The sequence below is a fragment of the Dipteris shenzhenensis genome, chromosome 23 (genome assembly GCF_047967505.1).
Source record: "Dipteris shenzhenensis isolate YYH24624 ecotype China chromosome 23, Dip_SZ_1.0, whole genome shotgun sequence".
Lineage (NCBI taxonomy): Eukaryota > Viridiplantae > Streptophyta > Polypodiopsida > Gleicheniales > Dipteridaceae > Dipteris > Dipteris shenzhenensis.
In genome coordinates, this window is record NC_141618.1 from 13,221,142 (window position 1) to 13,236,603 (window position 15,462).

The following is a 15,462-nucleotide window of genomic DNA, read 5'->3' on the forward strand; positions in this document are numbered from 1 at the left end:
GCTCCTGCTCAGAACTAGACACCCAAATGGACCCAAACCTTGGCGCCCCTTTCGGTATTTCTTTATTTCTTTATTCAAAAGGCAAAATTACAGCAAGGCTAAATGGCCTCATACCTGTCCAAACACAGCCCAACTGAATGGCACAAGCAACCTGCTCGTTTCCTGGCTCAAAGGCATCCAAATCCAGTTCATAATCCATGGCCAACAGTTCCAACAACACCTACAAGACAATATCACCCTCTTCCTCGCTGTCCAAGCATCAATCTCTCAGACACAAGGTTTGCACACAAGCGGTCCTCTCAGCCACACAGCTCTCACAGGCTGTCACTAGTACCAAACCTCTCCTGCCCTCCTGGGAATACTCTAGCTGACAAAGAAAAGAAAACTACTCTCCATGCATACTGTCAGATTGAGAATTCTGGAAGCAACTCTATGCTGTCTTGGCACGCAACACCAGACCCAATAATCTGGAGGTTCCTGGTAGGCATGTGAGTCAATCTGACTGCTCCTGATTGAAGGCGAATTCACCTGGCAGCTTCCTGGTTGAAGGCGAATTTACCTGGCAACTCCGTGGTTGATGGCGAATACACCTCACAGTTCCCTAGTCGATGGTGATTCAATTCTGGAGGCTCCCGGTAAAAGGCAAATTGCTGTTGCAGCTTCTAGCAGCCCTGACAGCTCCTTGGTTGATGGCGATTCAAGTTTAGGAGGCTCCTAGCCATTCTGGAGGCTCCCTGGTTGTAGGCGATTTCGTTTTGGAGCTTGTGGCAGCCCTGGTAGCTCCCAAACAGCCCACAGACTGCTTTGGTCGTCAAAAATCAGCAAGGCGATTGTTAGAACAGCCCTAGGGCACTTTTTGTTGGAATCGGAGTCCTAGTGTGTGTGGTCCTAGTGGTCCTAGAGTCCTAGGAGTGTCCTACAGTTGTGTGAGTGTGAAGAGTCTTGACGCCACTTGTGCCACCTCATGTGGTAGGTGTGATTCCTCCCCTAGATTATAGGATCTAGATTCTCGTGTGTGTCCTCATCTATGAGGTATCAGTGTGGGAAGATAAGGCTTGCCCAACCTATAAAAGAGGCAATGTACTTGCTGTGATACACTATCTATCTATCTATCAACATCAGCTCGTGCCTCAGCTTTTGTCTCCAATCATGTGTCTCTCACCCTCTCCCCATTTTCAACAGTTGGTATCAGAGCCACCTTGAAGCTCCTGCCTGATGGCATTCCTCTCCTCATGAGCTCCTCTTGTGGCTACTCGTGATTTCCTCTTCTCCTTAGCCTCCCTTGAGGTGATGAGCTTCATCAACGTAGAGCTGCACACCTACCTTCCATAGCTGCGTATGAAGGGGAGCGAAAGCAAAGGGGAAGCACTCGTCATGGAGGAAGCGTTCTGCCCATCCTTCGCTGCCACACCTGCGCCACTCTTCTGCTGCCTCTACTTACGCTGCATGCACCACCAGATCTGGAGAAGCTGCCGACCAGCAACAGATTGAAGCAGTCAGCCTCCCTCGCAATCTACTCACGCCTTGCCCATTGCTGCTGCCGCCTCTCCGCTATCTTCCCTGATGCTACGCCATTCTGCCCGTCATCCTGCGGATCTTCTACCTGCTCCAGCTTGCTGAGTCCCGTACACCCAACACCCACGCTGCTTCTAGTTGCCCACGCAACTTCTCCTACTGCCCACATACCTAGACTTGCGATAGCTCCTACGAAGGTGTCAAAATCCGTCGATGATTTGGCGGCGTCTCGCATGTACTGGCAACTGAGGATCTGAGGGCCGTGGCCATCAACTCGCACGTCAACGCAACTCTTACTGACCCGAAGCTGCCCACGCTGCTACTCCAGCTCTTGCCTACGCTACAGCTCCTGCCCATGCAACTGCTGCTCTACGCTGCACCTCTCTGCCCACGTTGCAGCTCCCCTTTCGTAATTCCCTCAGTCGGAACGGATCAGACGCTGCAGCAATTCAGTCATCATTTTGACTGCCACAGGCCCTGTTCGTGACCGATTTCCTGCCCAAAACCCTATTTTTCGCCCCTTTACAATTTATGCTCAACTTCTCGAATTTTTTGGGTGTTTTCATGATGTGAGGATTCCCAACCGTTGAACGAGAACTCTTCTGTCAGAAATTTAGAAAAGCCCCAATTTTCTGCAAACCCTAATTTTGCAGCAACCCTAACCCAAAAATTTAGGGCTTTTCTATCCTGTGTCTTCCTTTGGCATAATTGAAGCTTCTACCATGTAAAATTTGGGCCTTTTTTGAAATCTGAGTAAACATTGTAAGGGATTTAGACACTGGCTGTAATAACAGCTAAGACCTTCCCACCAATGGATAGCATAAAAAACTCCTCGTTCATCGAGAAATTCTGAGGGAGCAATTTCCCAACTTGGCGGACAAAACTCCGGCTTCTTCTTATGCGAGAAGGCATATGGAATATCACCAATGGCAAGGAGCCAAAACCCCAAGGTGATGATGCTAGAATCAGTTGGTGGGAGAACCAAAATGATAAAGCAATGGCTATCATTGGCCTAGCTTTAGCTGACAACATTATCCACCATGTGGATTTTGATAAGACAGCAAATGACGTTTGGAAAAAATTAGAGAATTTGTTTGGAAATAAGATCAATAATTCCAAAGCATTTCTCAAACAAAAACTCTTCAAGCTCAAGATGAAGGAAACTGAAACGCTCAATGAACACTTGAGCAATCTTGGGTGAATTCTCCAACAATTATCTGCCATCCGAGCCATTGTTGAAGATGATGATCAAGTTGCTGTACTTCTCACAAGTATTGAAGACATTTCCAAGTACAATGAGATCCTTGCTGTCCTAAGAGTCAGCCGCAATATGAGCTTTAAGGATATGGTAGCTCATCTCATTGATGAGGACCGTAGGCTTACAGAGAAAGAAGAATCTTCCTTCGAATCTGGCAAAGCATTCTTTCTCAAGAATAAGCCCACGAAGAAAGGAAAACCTCTTAAATGTAATTACTGTCAGAAACTTGGCCATCCAGAGGATCGTTGCTTCAAGAAAATGGCAAAGGTACAAGCCAAAGAACATGCCAATCTGGTTGCGGAGCAAAGCGAGGACGAAGACGATGAAGCTACACCTTCTGGACCTGAGGAACAAGCATGCACTGCTGCTATTTCTGGTCTATCCCTCCATGAGGTGATAGATGAAGAGTGGGCTTTCTAGAGTCATGTGTGTTAGGTACTCTGCCTTGGGTAGTCCCCCTAAAATGATGTAATAATTTGTCATTTTTGTGTGCCTTGTCCTATAAAAGGCTCCACTTATTTCCATGTACCTAGTTAGGAGACAGGGGGGTTGTTATGTCTTTCCTTTATCAGGCCTGCTGGCCGAGTTCCAGGATGTTGGTGTACTCCCTAGACCTATGAGTTGGTCATGCATCCATGCTCAGATTTAAGTCTCTGATCACGTTGACACCTAAGCTATGAGAGTACTTGGTTCAACCTCTGAATTATGCTCAGCTGTTAGCCTCTGAGATTGCCTGGGATGCACAGTCTGGATGATGTCATAGTTTTTCACCCTAGCTCAGAAGGGGGGTTTGTTGGAATCGGAGTCCTAGTGTGTGTGGTCCTATTGGTCCTAGAGTCCTAGGAGTGTCCTACAATTGTGTGAGTGTGAAGAATCTTGAGGCCACTTGTGCCACCTCATGTGGTACGTGTGATTCCTCCCCTAGATTATAGGATCTAGATTCTCTTGTGTGTGACCTCATCTATGAGGTATCAGTGTGAGAAGATAAGGCTTGCCCAGCCTATAAAAGAGGCAATGTACTTGCTGTGATACACTATCTATCTATCTATCAACATCAGTTCGTGCCTCAGCTTTTGTCTCCAATCATGTGTCTCTCACCCTCTCCCCATTTTCAACACTTTTCCATCCTGTGACTAGCCTCTCTCTTCCTTCCTATGGTCCAGAAACCTGCGTCCATCGAGAATTTTGACTTTTCTGCTTGCTTCTCAAGCTAGCTGGCCAAACATGGCCCACGGAGCTATTTTTAGCAATGGGATTTTTTACCCTCTTTTGCCCTTCAGCTCTTGCCTAGGCCCATGGAATTAGTACACTAGATTAGTTCTTTTACAATTCTAATCAATGAGAGGTAAAAGGTATTCACAGGTCCAGAAAACTCACGTCCCCGTGACACACCTCTACTCTAACCGTCTTTTCTGAGTAGAGTTGAGATAGGTTGGATGCAACGTCAGCCATCATCGTGAAAGCCTAAGGCTTGGTTATGGTGAGGCAGAAAACCAGAGGACTCCACAACACATACATTAGGCTTGGGTCTAGGGTCACTGCAAAAAGAGCCTATAAGAGGGCTTTATAAAAAGGTCCTTGTGGGACACATGGCACCAAGCAAGGAAGCCATTCGGGAATTGTTCGGCATGGGGAAGGCTCTAGAGAGAGAAGATTCATCTAAAGGGATGAAGGAAAGAAGGACAAGAGATATGGTTCACATACATGAAAGTTGAGCTCTCTCGGAGTCTTACAATTGGGTTGCTCATTGCTAAAGAGCCCTCTATGTTAGCTTGCGTATCACTGGTATCAAAGCTAGTCGGTTTGTGGGAGGAAGCACCCCAGTTGGCTGCGTATCCCGTCATGCAAAGAATTGAGATGGCTGCACATTGAAAGAAGGCTCGCAACGCGACAAAGGTTTGTATATTCCCCTGGCTCATTCCTAACCCATTGAATTTCCACCCTTCGATGAAAGCTTCTACTTCCCTTAATATCCACCATACGACTAATATTTGCGATATGACACTGAACATGGGGTTTACAAAAGATCCCAAAGCCTCGGGAAAATCCCCCAAAACTCTGGCGGGATCGTTATTTTCCCATGCTCTAGCCATTTCGCTTCCTAGAATCCTAGCCGTACATGTAGATACGATGGCGTGGCCATATCCTGAGGATGGTAGAGGGCTGCTATTCCCTATCTCCAATACAAAGGGCGACCGAAAAGCTCTAAATCCACGCACTCCGAGAGGGGGGGTGAGTAGCTTTGTGTCCTATGCTTCAAACTAAATTCAAATTGATTGGATCTTCCTTGTGATTAGTCAATCAAGAGGTTCTTTCAGCAGCCAATCCTTTACAGCACACAGCACGGGAACAGAAAGCGTCCAAGAGCGTAGCAACAAAAGATCATGGCAGCTCTACCTATAAACTAATCTCACTTAACATGTCTTGTGAAAGCAATAAGAAATAACCTTAACATGCTTTGTTGTTGTAGAGAGACAGTGGCTGTTTTGTAAAACTGTTTTGTTAAATTATAGTCTAAACAACCGAAAAAATTATGCCTCAAATTTTACAAGACCATTTAAGGTTTCTCAAACACGTGCAAGGGTCTATTTGCGTGGAATGTAGCTCAGAAGCAAGGCACTGTGATAAATTTCCATTTGTTTCCCTCTGCGAATTGCTTAAGTTCTCTATTTTGGAAACTATGAGCTTCTACCAAATAGTAGTTCAACGTATTGATGGATTCGCAAGGCACAAAGGCCACATCATCATAAGGTTAGGAATCTTAGAGAAAAAAAGCCACGAAATCTTTTCTTTTCTACCCCTCTTCAAGGATTTCTGTACCCATCCTTCCCTCTCTCTAAGGTTCAACGCATCTAACACATCTAACCATTTGTCTCACCAAATTCAAGGAAAAAGATCAAGTCGGAATCAAGGAGACTCAAGCGGGATTGAAAGCAAAGAACATGTCAACTTTGAAGCAAAGAGTGTGTCAACTTTGAATTCAAATTCACTTTGAATTCAAATTCCAAGACCTCAAACCTATAACAGGGAAGTACGCATCGCATTTTTATCTCTTCAATAAAGCTTTATGCTTTATCCTTTCTGAAAAATTCACATTTTATAATGACGAGTCCAGAGAGAGAAAAATGATTAGTGAGAGTAAGGAAAGGGCGAGAAAAGGGAAGGCCATTGTGGAAGAGGAAACACATGAGGACTATGGATTTGGAGGATGTGGATTAAGGTGCTTACAAAATTCTGTACTCGGATTTTATAAAACTTAGAAACCCGAACATAAAATATAGAAACACAGTGAGAGTCTATTAATAGCTCATTAAAAACTCTAAATGCAGTCATCTCTAAGTGATCCCATTCGCAATTGGTAAGTCCTATTGTAAAATCACCCACTTCTCCGAGTCGAATTGAGGCAACTACCTCTCGTCCTAAAGAAACCTTGAATATTCTTAAGGACTTAAAAAGCCACCAATATATAATGAGGAAGAAAAAGAAAGAAACAAAGATGCCATAAAAATGTTCTTGCGAAAGTGGTGAGACTTCCATCAGCTTAGAAATACCTCTCCTTAAAACAAGTCTTGGAAGCCAGTCTCCCTAGGAAACAAAGCGTATAAATGGTGGATGAGCCTCAGGGAAATTGATAGGATTTCAAAGTATTGGGCTGAGTTTGAGCAAGCTTTCCTAATTAAAAAATGAGTTTGAAAGAACATGGGAAGCGTGGGTTAATTGCACTGTGGAAAAAAACACTTGATTCCAATACATAGCAAATTATAGGCAGACAATCCTTAAGTTAAAAGGAATCAATGAATTCCAGAAGAGAAGAGATTTTGTGAGGGGTTTAAAGGACACCTACAAGGTTGAGGTGAAAAGAAATTATCCCAAAACTTTGAGGAAGCCATCACGTATGCCCAGATATATGATGATACTAAAGGGAAATCTAGAGTTGGAACTTCGAAACAAACTGGTTTTGTTCCTAGGTGGAACAAATTCCCCAATCTAAAAAGAAAGGGGCAATTTAAGAAGGAGGTTTCTCAGGCACCACCCAAGAAACCTCAAACACAAAGAAATCCTCTTCTGAACAAAGAGGATTATGAGAAGGCCAAGCCGACAAATCTTTGCTTTAAATATTTAGGCAAAGATCATGATGCTTGAAACTACCCTAGAAATAAACACACGAGAGCCAGGACCCAAATAAACCTATATAAAAACAAGTACACGCATTGCAAATATTACCGCTTAAAAGTATTGAAAAGTACATGAGATAGAGATTGATCAATCACGAGGATAGCACCCACATGTGTTGCCTATCATTGGAATTGTGGTAGCTCACTTTTTCTCCTCATGATTTCATGGAAAATTTAAGAGGCAAAATATAAGAATTATGATAAATGATAGTACTCACATAATTTCTTAACCTACTCGTTAGGTAAGAAACTGAATTTGCCTGAGAGTAACAAAAAGATTTAGGACATCATACATGGTGTAGAGGTGGATATTCAAGGCCATTAGGATGCCTTGAAATTCCAAATTATGCACCTCAACAGAACAAATGCTATTCTAGATTGAGAATGGGTATATAGTCTTGGGCATAGCTTGCAGCAGCGGAGCTATTCAATTAACTCTATCATTTTTTTTAAAGATGGTAGAGTCTTCCAATTGCAAGGAGAACATGATGTACCCATTCTCCCCTTATTTGTTCGATGGAGTTGGAACGACTTCTACACCAACAAGAATGCGAGGTATATCTCTGTGAGCTTTTGTTAGTGATTTTATTTCTTCTGCATATGAAAATAGTAAATTTTCTCATGATATTTATAAAAAGTATAATTCTTCTTTCAATGATTTAATGGTTGAATTTAAATATGTTTTTCCATCTGATTTGCCTAATGGTTTGTCCCCTGAGAGAGAAGTAGATCATAAGATAGATATAATTCCTGGATCTACCCTTGTTTGTAAACCACTATATAGACTTAGCCAAATAAAATGACTTGAGGTCGAAAGACAATTAACTGAATATCTTCGGAACAAAAAAATTCAGCCAAGTAGCCCACCTTAGTCTTCACCATTTTACTGGTCAAGAAAAACGATGGTAGTATGCATTTATGCATAGATTACCAAGCTTTAAATAATCACAATATCAAATTAGTATCCTATGCCTCGCAGTGATAAGCTCTTTGATCAATTACAAGGGGCAAAATAGTTTACTAAAATTGACTTAAGATCAGGATATCACCAAGTTTGAATTAGAGAAGAGGATGTCCCTTAGTCATCATTTCATACTAGATACTAGCATTATCAATTTAGAGTAATGCAACTTCATTTAACAAATGCTCCAACAACTTTTTATGACACTTATAAATAGTGTTTTGAGACCATATTTAGGAAACTTGTTGTAGTATTCTTAGAAGATATCCTTATCTATAATAAAACAAGAAAAAAGAATATGGAACATTTGAAAAAAGTATTCAAGTTTCTTTAACATAACTCTCTTTTTGCTAAAGAATCCAAATGTTAATTTTTTTGCAAAAGAAGTGAAGTACTTAGATCCCAAGAAAGGATTCATATGGATCCTGAAAATGTAAGGGCCATATTGAAATGGCTACATCCTAATTTCATATGGGATAAACCTCAAAAGAAAAGTTTTAAATTTTGAAAAGTTAAAAGTGGCTACAGTATCATCTCCTATCTTGAAGGTAGTGGATCCCAATAAACCATTGGTCGTTGAAAAAGACGCCAGTAATTTTACTGTTGGGTCGACCAGTGGGTTTCGAAAGCAAGAAGTTAGACCATGCCCAATGGAATTATGAGGAGGGATCGAACAAATTGAGGAGTTGGCACATGGAAATGGTGGCACACCACAAGTTGGTGATAAAGGACTTAAGTGGAAAAAATATAGTATTGAAGACTTTCTCTACAAGGGTAGAGTATGTGTCACGAATAATAATTACATTAAGCACCAAATTCTTTTTTAGCATCATGATAGTCCGAGTGCTATACACCCAGGAATACAGAAAACGTGTGTGCTTCTGAAAAGACAATTCTTATGGACAAGGAGATGCAAGATTATGTATTGAAATTTGAAATGCCAAAAATTATAGGTCAATAAGGCTGAACGCCTTAAGGTAGGAGGTCTCCTACATCACTTGGAGATCTCGTCTAGCAAATGGACAAGTACCTCCATGGATTTAATCGTTGGATTACCTAGGACACAGAGAGGGCACGACTCTATGTGGGTAATTGTAGATCGGTTGACCAAGATGGCTCACTTTATTCCAACCAACTAAGAGATTAAAACTCCAAATTTAGCAAAGCTATTTGTGGAGCATATCTATAGATTGTATGGGCTACTACTTGGTGTTTTTAGTGACTTGGATAGCAAATTTAACAACCATTTTTGTTCATGTTGTTGGAAATTACTTTGAATATGAGCACTACGACTTATCCACAAAGTGATAGTCAAACTAAAAGGGTTAGTCAAGTCATGGAGGATATGCTTGCTTGCGTCAGCAAGCCTCGCCAACACAGCAAGCAATCACTGCCATCATCCGAATACAGGCGCCAAGTCAATGACACATCAATGCCACATGATAGCCACATGGCAGGGTTGATTGGCAGGTTGGCTAGTCGGCCAACAATAGCAATCTAGTCAAGATTTTTACTTGACCAAGTCGGTCAGTTCTAGGCCTAAGGAGACCTATTAAAAAGGAGTCCCTTGGCCCTCATTTCTCATCCACCTTCAGAGCTTAGTCTTCAGCGAAGCAACAGTTCTCTAGGACAGGTTCAGAAGCAAGAAAGGGACAGCAGTCCAGTTACTTCTTAGACTGGTTCAGTCTAAGAAGTAACTGGACTAGTCGGCCAACAATAGCAATCTAGTCAAGATTTTTACTTGACCAAGTCGGTCAGTTCTAGGCCTAAGGAGACCTATTAAAAAGGAGTCCCTTGGCCCTCATTTCTCATCCACCTTCAGAGCTTAGTCTTCAGCGAAGCAACAGTTCTCTAGGACAGGTTCAGAAGCAAGAAAGGGACAGCAGTCCAGTTACTTCTTAGACTGGTTCAGTCCAGTACAGACAATAGGGACTGCCTCACAGCAGTCCTCAATTCCAACTCTACAATGAGGGTTATCCCATCTATTAGTATTCTCTCTTTCCTTTTGCAGTGAGGGTTCTTCCCTCCATAATTGTTATTCTTTTATTGTATTTCAGCCCTATAGGGGCAGACAGATATTCAGCTATTTATTCCCTCTTCGGAGGTCTCTTTTATATTCCTCCCTCAAAGTCCCACACTCGCTTCACAATTCCACATGTGTGTCGAGTATATATTTCCTCTTAGTTCAAGTATAGTGACTACAAAGAGTGAGTTAGCCTTTCTCCCTACTACATTCAAGCAGCCAAAGACTTTTCTTGAGGATATGAATCAAATGCTTTAGGCAAGAAGTTATGCAAACCCACAACGTAGAAGGTTGGAGTTTGAAGCAAATGAGAAAGTCTATCTTAGGATGCCCAAATCTTCAAAATCCAAAACGACAAGTAAATGTCCAAAGTTGTCTCCTAGGTATTGTGGACCATTCATAACACTTAAGAACTTGCTTACAAATTAGCCTTATCAGAGGGATGTAGAGTACATCCAGTTTTTTATGTAAGTTGGCTTAAAAGAAAATTAGGAGATGGTGACAATCTCATTGGAAAATGGAACTCATTGAGCCTGCTACTTTACAACATTAACCAAAACATAGTTCAAAGAAACGTTTCAATACTTAGAAACGTGAAACGTTTCAAAAAAACAGAGGGAGTTTCAGAAATCCAGTTTGTATATTTGGGTCTTTCAAAATGCAAATTTTATGCCCTGCATACAAATAGTATGCTGAAACTATGCAAACTAAGCTAAAAAATCACAAAATGCCTTCATACAATGCCTATAATGCCCAATGACTTTGGAAGTACTCTAGCCTGTAAGTTGCTACTAGCTAGTTTTTACAGAAGACTAGAGATAATTTAAATTAGAGTGTGAGCTATGAACTTTCAAAATTAGTAATATAGAGACTAGAATCTAGATTACAAAGTTTAAATTTCAAACTTTTTAACTAAAGTTTACTGAAATATTAATATCTTTGATTTAGGTTAGTACAAGTAAAGGTACTCCACGTTTCGTTTCGAAACGTTTCGTTACCAATGAAACGTGTTTCATTGTGACTATGAATCAAAAGAATTTTAGATAGACAAGAAAAAATATGTCACGAATGTCTAGTTAAGTAGAAAGATAGATCTGAAGAGAGTTCAAGGGTCACACCTAGGCCTAGGTATTAATGAGGAGGTGCGAAAGGAGCCTATGAGAGTGCTTTGTGAAACAATCCCTTGTGGGGCACACGGCACCAAGCAACAAGGCCATTTGGCAAGTGCTAGGCATGGGAGAAGGCTCTAGAGAGGGACAAATTCATCTGAGGGGATGAAGGAAGGAGGGAACGGGAGATACGGTTCACATACAGAGCTCTCTCGGAGTCTTATGGCTGGGTGGTTCATTGCAGAAGAGCTCTCTATGTTAGCTTATGTATCACTAGACCTCCATTGTGCATGCTCTACTCAACCTCTGCACCGTGTGGCCTATGTGCCTCCAGCTCTATAGCTCCATGTTGTCTCTTCCCGCCAATCCACTTTACATATTGGCACCCATTGTGATGTGTTAAGTGTTCTTCACAAGACTTCCCAGTCTTTAGCTGAGAGCATTTCTTTCAGACCTCATTCATGACAGGTAAAATCAAATTTTTCAGCCTCATGCAACCTAGACACAATTCTAACCTTCTGGGAGCCTGTTTATAATCAAAGGAAATTCACCACAATCAGCCAACGTATGATTGAATTGTTGAGGCTTTCTTGAGGAAACCATGTAGTCTTTTATAAATAAAAACAACTGAAAGTCTTCACACAAGTCCACTTACAACATTTCAAATAATAAATATGTGCTACACATAGCAAGGGCTCATGCTATGACCCCTCAACACTATCATCAAGCATCCAAATGCAGGTGCTGGTCACATGCACAAGCATATGTCCACTTGAGAGGTCATACATTCACACACAAACTAGCATGCTGAGTTTCTACTATTACTATTAGGCCATGGGGAGATTTTGCCATGGTGAAGTGCAACACATGTTCTATTTGGAGACTATTGAGAAAACAAGTGGGGAGCATACGACAAGCCTGTGTGTTCTTTTGTGTGTGTTTTTGGGACGAGATTGGGGGGGACAGGGGACGGGGGGCGGGGGGATTGTTGTTGTTGTTGAAGGGTGGTGCCTTCAAAAGAGCATGGGTATAACAATTCTCAATGAGCATAAACGTCATAGTACAATCAAGCACATTTTGTTCAAGTTAACAAACACATACATCTCTACATTAGGCATTTGAAGTAGCAAGAATAGTACAATATTGGTCGGGTATACAGGTGGATGTTGGAATTCGTACCAGTTTCCTGCCATCTCCCAGTTCCAGAATCGGATTCATAGTGTCCAAACCCTGAAACAGCATGTGCAGTGCATGTAGAGAATATATTGGGTAAAATTATTATCATCCTAAATCATTCCTCCTGTCTCTACTTCTCCCCCGAGCATGAACAGATTGCATTCTATGCAGTCATTCTCTTTAAACCTGTGCTAAACTTTTCTTAGATTAAAGCTGAAGAAGAAAAGGTCAGGAACATGTTGGACTAGAATAACTCAAACCGCAGTGAAATAGAATAATAATAAACTGCATATAAAAACACAACAATCAAAGCTACAATTGCACAGTAGCAAGACTCGCCCCCAAGATATTTATGTGGCTGGTGGAGGTCCAAAGGTTACTGTAGCTGTAAATGTATGGTAGATAATCCTTTTGAACCTGACTTCTTTTCACCTAAGGACTTCATTCAACCCATATAACTCAAAATTGCTTAATTTATTAACCTGGATTTACAATACACAGAATTTCCAGAATTCAGTATGCACCTTGTGATCCTGGAAACGAAGACAAGGTACAAATCTGAATTTGTCAATTCACATCCTAGACTCCACGGATACTTCATGATTTTGATGGCTTCCCTGACACATTCAAGCTCTTGATCCTTCCCAACCTCTCAGGCTGTCCATTCTTTCTTTTCTCTTCTTGCTCATACCTTTTTTCCCCTTCTTAGCCACTTTTGATTGTCATTGTTCTTTCACAGGGATGTAGGATCCTTCTTTCCCACGCTTTTGATTCTTGCATATAGAATGTAGGTCCAACTTTAACCCGAGGTCCCAGGGGGCACAAAAGAGGTGACCATGTCTCAGAATATGAAGCTCAGTTTCTTAGTTATGAGAAGGCTTTTAAGCATGCACAAATTGTGAGTCATACTTCTTTCTCAAGGAGATAGAAAGAAAGAAAGAAAGAGCATTGGCTCGGAAGCCAGAATTTGCACGTCTGCAGATATCTCCCTTTGTTATTTTCTCCTTAAAAAGGCATTTGTACCTTTCCCAGTTGAACTCGCTACAATAGGCAAAACTCTCTACAAGAAAGGAGCCAATGGCAACCATAATTGAAGAGGAGCTATCCCATCTTGTTGCTGCTACAAAGATTTCTTACCATTCCATAAAGCTCCCGCATTCCCGAGATGGTGCTTTTTTGCTGTTGCTCTTGTCAAACAAGCTAAAGTAATAGCTTCAAGGCACTATGAAGCAGATAATAACATTGCAACGCTACATGGGCGTAGGTCAGTGCCTGTTTTCTAGTCACATATGGCCCATCGGGCCACTGAGTAACAAATGATGGTTTCAACTTATCCCTGCATGAGACTACCCGTGATTCTAAGGCTGTCAGATATGCAGTGTCATCACATCCACCCAGCATGTCATTCTAGACTTATAGAGCAACTGGCAAAGACTGCTATAGTAGGGGTCCTCTATTAGAAGACTTCGCTGCACCACTTGTGAGACCCACACAAGGAGGGCGCGGGTGCAGTAGACCAGGATAGACTCAGGGCAGAAACTGGGTCGACACTTCTGTAGGACATGTGCGGTAAGCTTGGGCAAATTATGGACACTGGTCAACCCCATCAATAACCTAGCTGTTTCAAGCTTATGGATTAGGGTTAAGTTAATTACACACAAGAGCTTAAACTCCACGTTAGCTACTTCTAACACTAAAATATATTTTTGTCAACTTTCTAAAATTGTGAAGCTTTATATAGGCTTGAAGGTGCCATCTACTTCAGCTGTGAATTTTGCATGCCACTATCACCCTCAGACTGAAAGTGCAATTTGGCCCTAATTCTCTAGTTACTCATCAAAACTTCATTCCATCTGCTCCAGCACATGCCCATATGTAGACCTACAGCCCTACACTAGAATCGCCGTAATCTCATGCACTACAGTGAAATCACTAAAGATGTTCGCTACAACTTGTGTCTCAAGACTCTTGGATTGTTGCCTTGTGTTTCCACGAGAGAGAAAAGGGGGAGGGGAGATGGAAGAAGAAAGAGGAGGGGGGAAGAGAAGAGGGGAATGAAGGGGGATGGAGTGGCAAACACAACGGCACTACAATGGAAGCAAGAGAAGACTACACTTGGAAGATAAAGAGAGAGCTCTATTTCCAAACTTGTGCAAACAACAATGAAAACTAAAGTTGAACTTTCAGCCTTTTATACATTCCACCCTTTGAAGGGAGGGCCAACCCTAGCATTCTTTCCACTCTCTCTCATTCTTACAAGCACTTGGGCACATATGGCTCCAAGGCAGAATACCATCATCTTGTGTTTCAGCTAGATGTACAGCATAGATACCACAGACACTTTTGAGGCCCTTGGCCAGTCTTCTTGCTAATATGAGAGCTAACTTAAGAGAATTGAGACCAGTCAATGTAATACGCTTACCCACGTGACAAAACTTTATTAGCATCTTATTAACTCACCCAATGCCTTCATCCACTCACATCCCAAAACCACATCAATAGGGCCCATGTCAAGAACAATTAGATCACCAGCAATTGTGTCCTCCTCAGATAGTTGAATCCTATGGCTGGGCAACATTGCTTACTATGGGAGTGCTGCCCATCCCCCACCTCCACTGTAATACATTTGAGTTGATGAAAAGTGCTACCAATGTCAACTAGTAAGTGGACAGGTCTATTGCTTATGAATCCTCTCAAACACACAGTTTGAGCTCCTTTACAGCCCATTATAGCATCTGTAGATATGTGTACAGTTCAGATGTGCATCGAAATAACTCTCATCATCCTGTACACAAGGATATGCATCAGGAATTTGTCATCAAGACGAAAGTCATGTACAACTTCAATACTCCATTGCTGACCAGCACATTGACACTTGACTTGGGGAGTAACTTTTTTCACTGAATGCTCACTTGCTGAACCACTTGGGTCAAAGGGAAGAAGTACGCACCCTTAGCAACATCATCATCATCTATTTACTATCATTCACACAATCATGGAATTCCATTTCCGTCATAGCTTCATCAGAGGCTGAGTGGCACATTGACACTTGACTTGGGGAGTAACTTTTTTCACTGAATGCTCACTTGCTGAACCACTTGGATCAAAGGGAAGAAGTACGCATCCTTAGCAACATCATCATCATCTATTTACTATCATTCACACAATCATGGAATTCCATTTCCGTCATAGCTTCATCAGAGGCTGAGTCCTCATCAATTTCTATTATCATGCTAACTTTAGCT

The 15,462-nt window shown here is 41.8% G+C and overlaps 1 protein-coding gene across 8 annotated transcripts in view; it reads right to left on the reverse strand.

Moving 5' to 3' along the window:
• The window catches only part of LOC147887013 (uncharacterized), a 63,685-nt gene that overhangs the window by 15,471 nt on the left and 32,752 nt on the right, over window positions 1-15,462 (reverse strand). For all 8 annotated transcript variants that reach the window (XM_087394022.1, XM_087394023.1, XM_087394026.1 and 5 more), the window contains exon 3: window positions 12,221-12,271. In XM_087394022.1, the coding sequence (XP_087250148.1) occupies window positions 12,221-12,271 (51 nt within the window). The remainder of the gene's footprint in view (window positions 1-12,220; window positions 12,272-15,462) is intronic.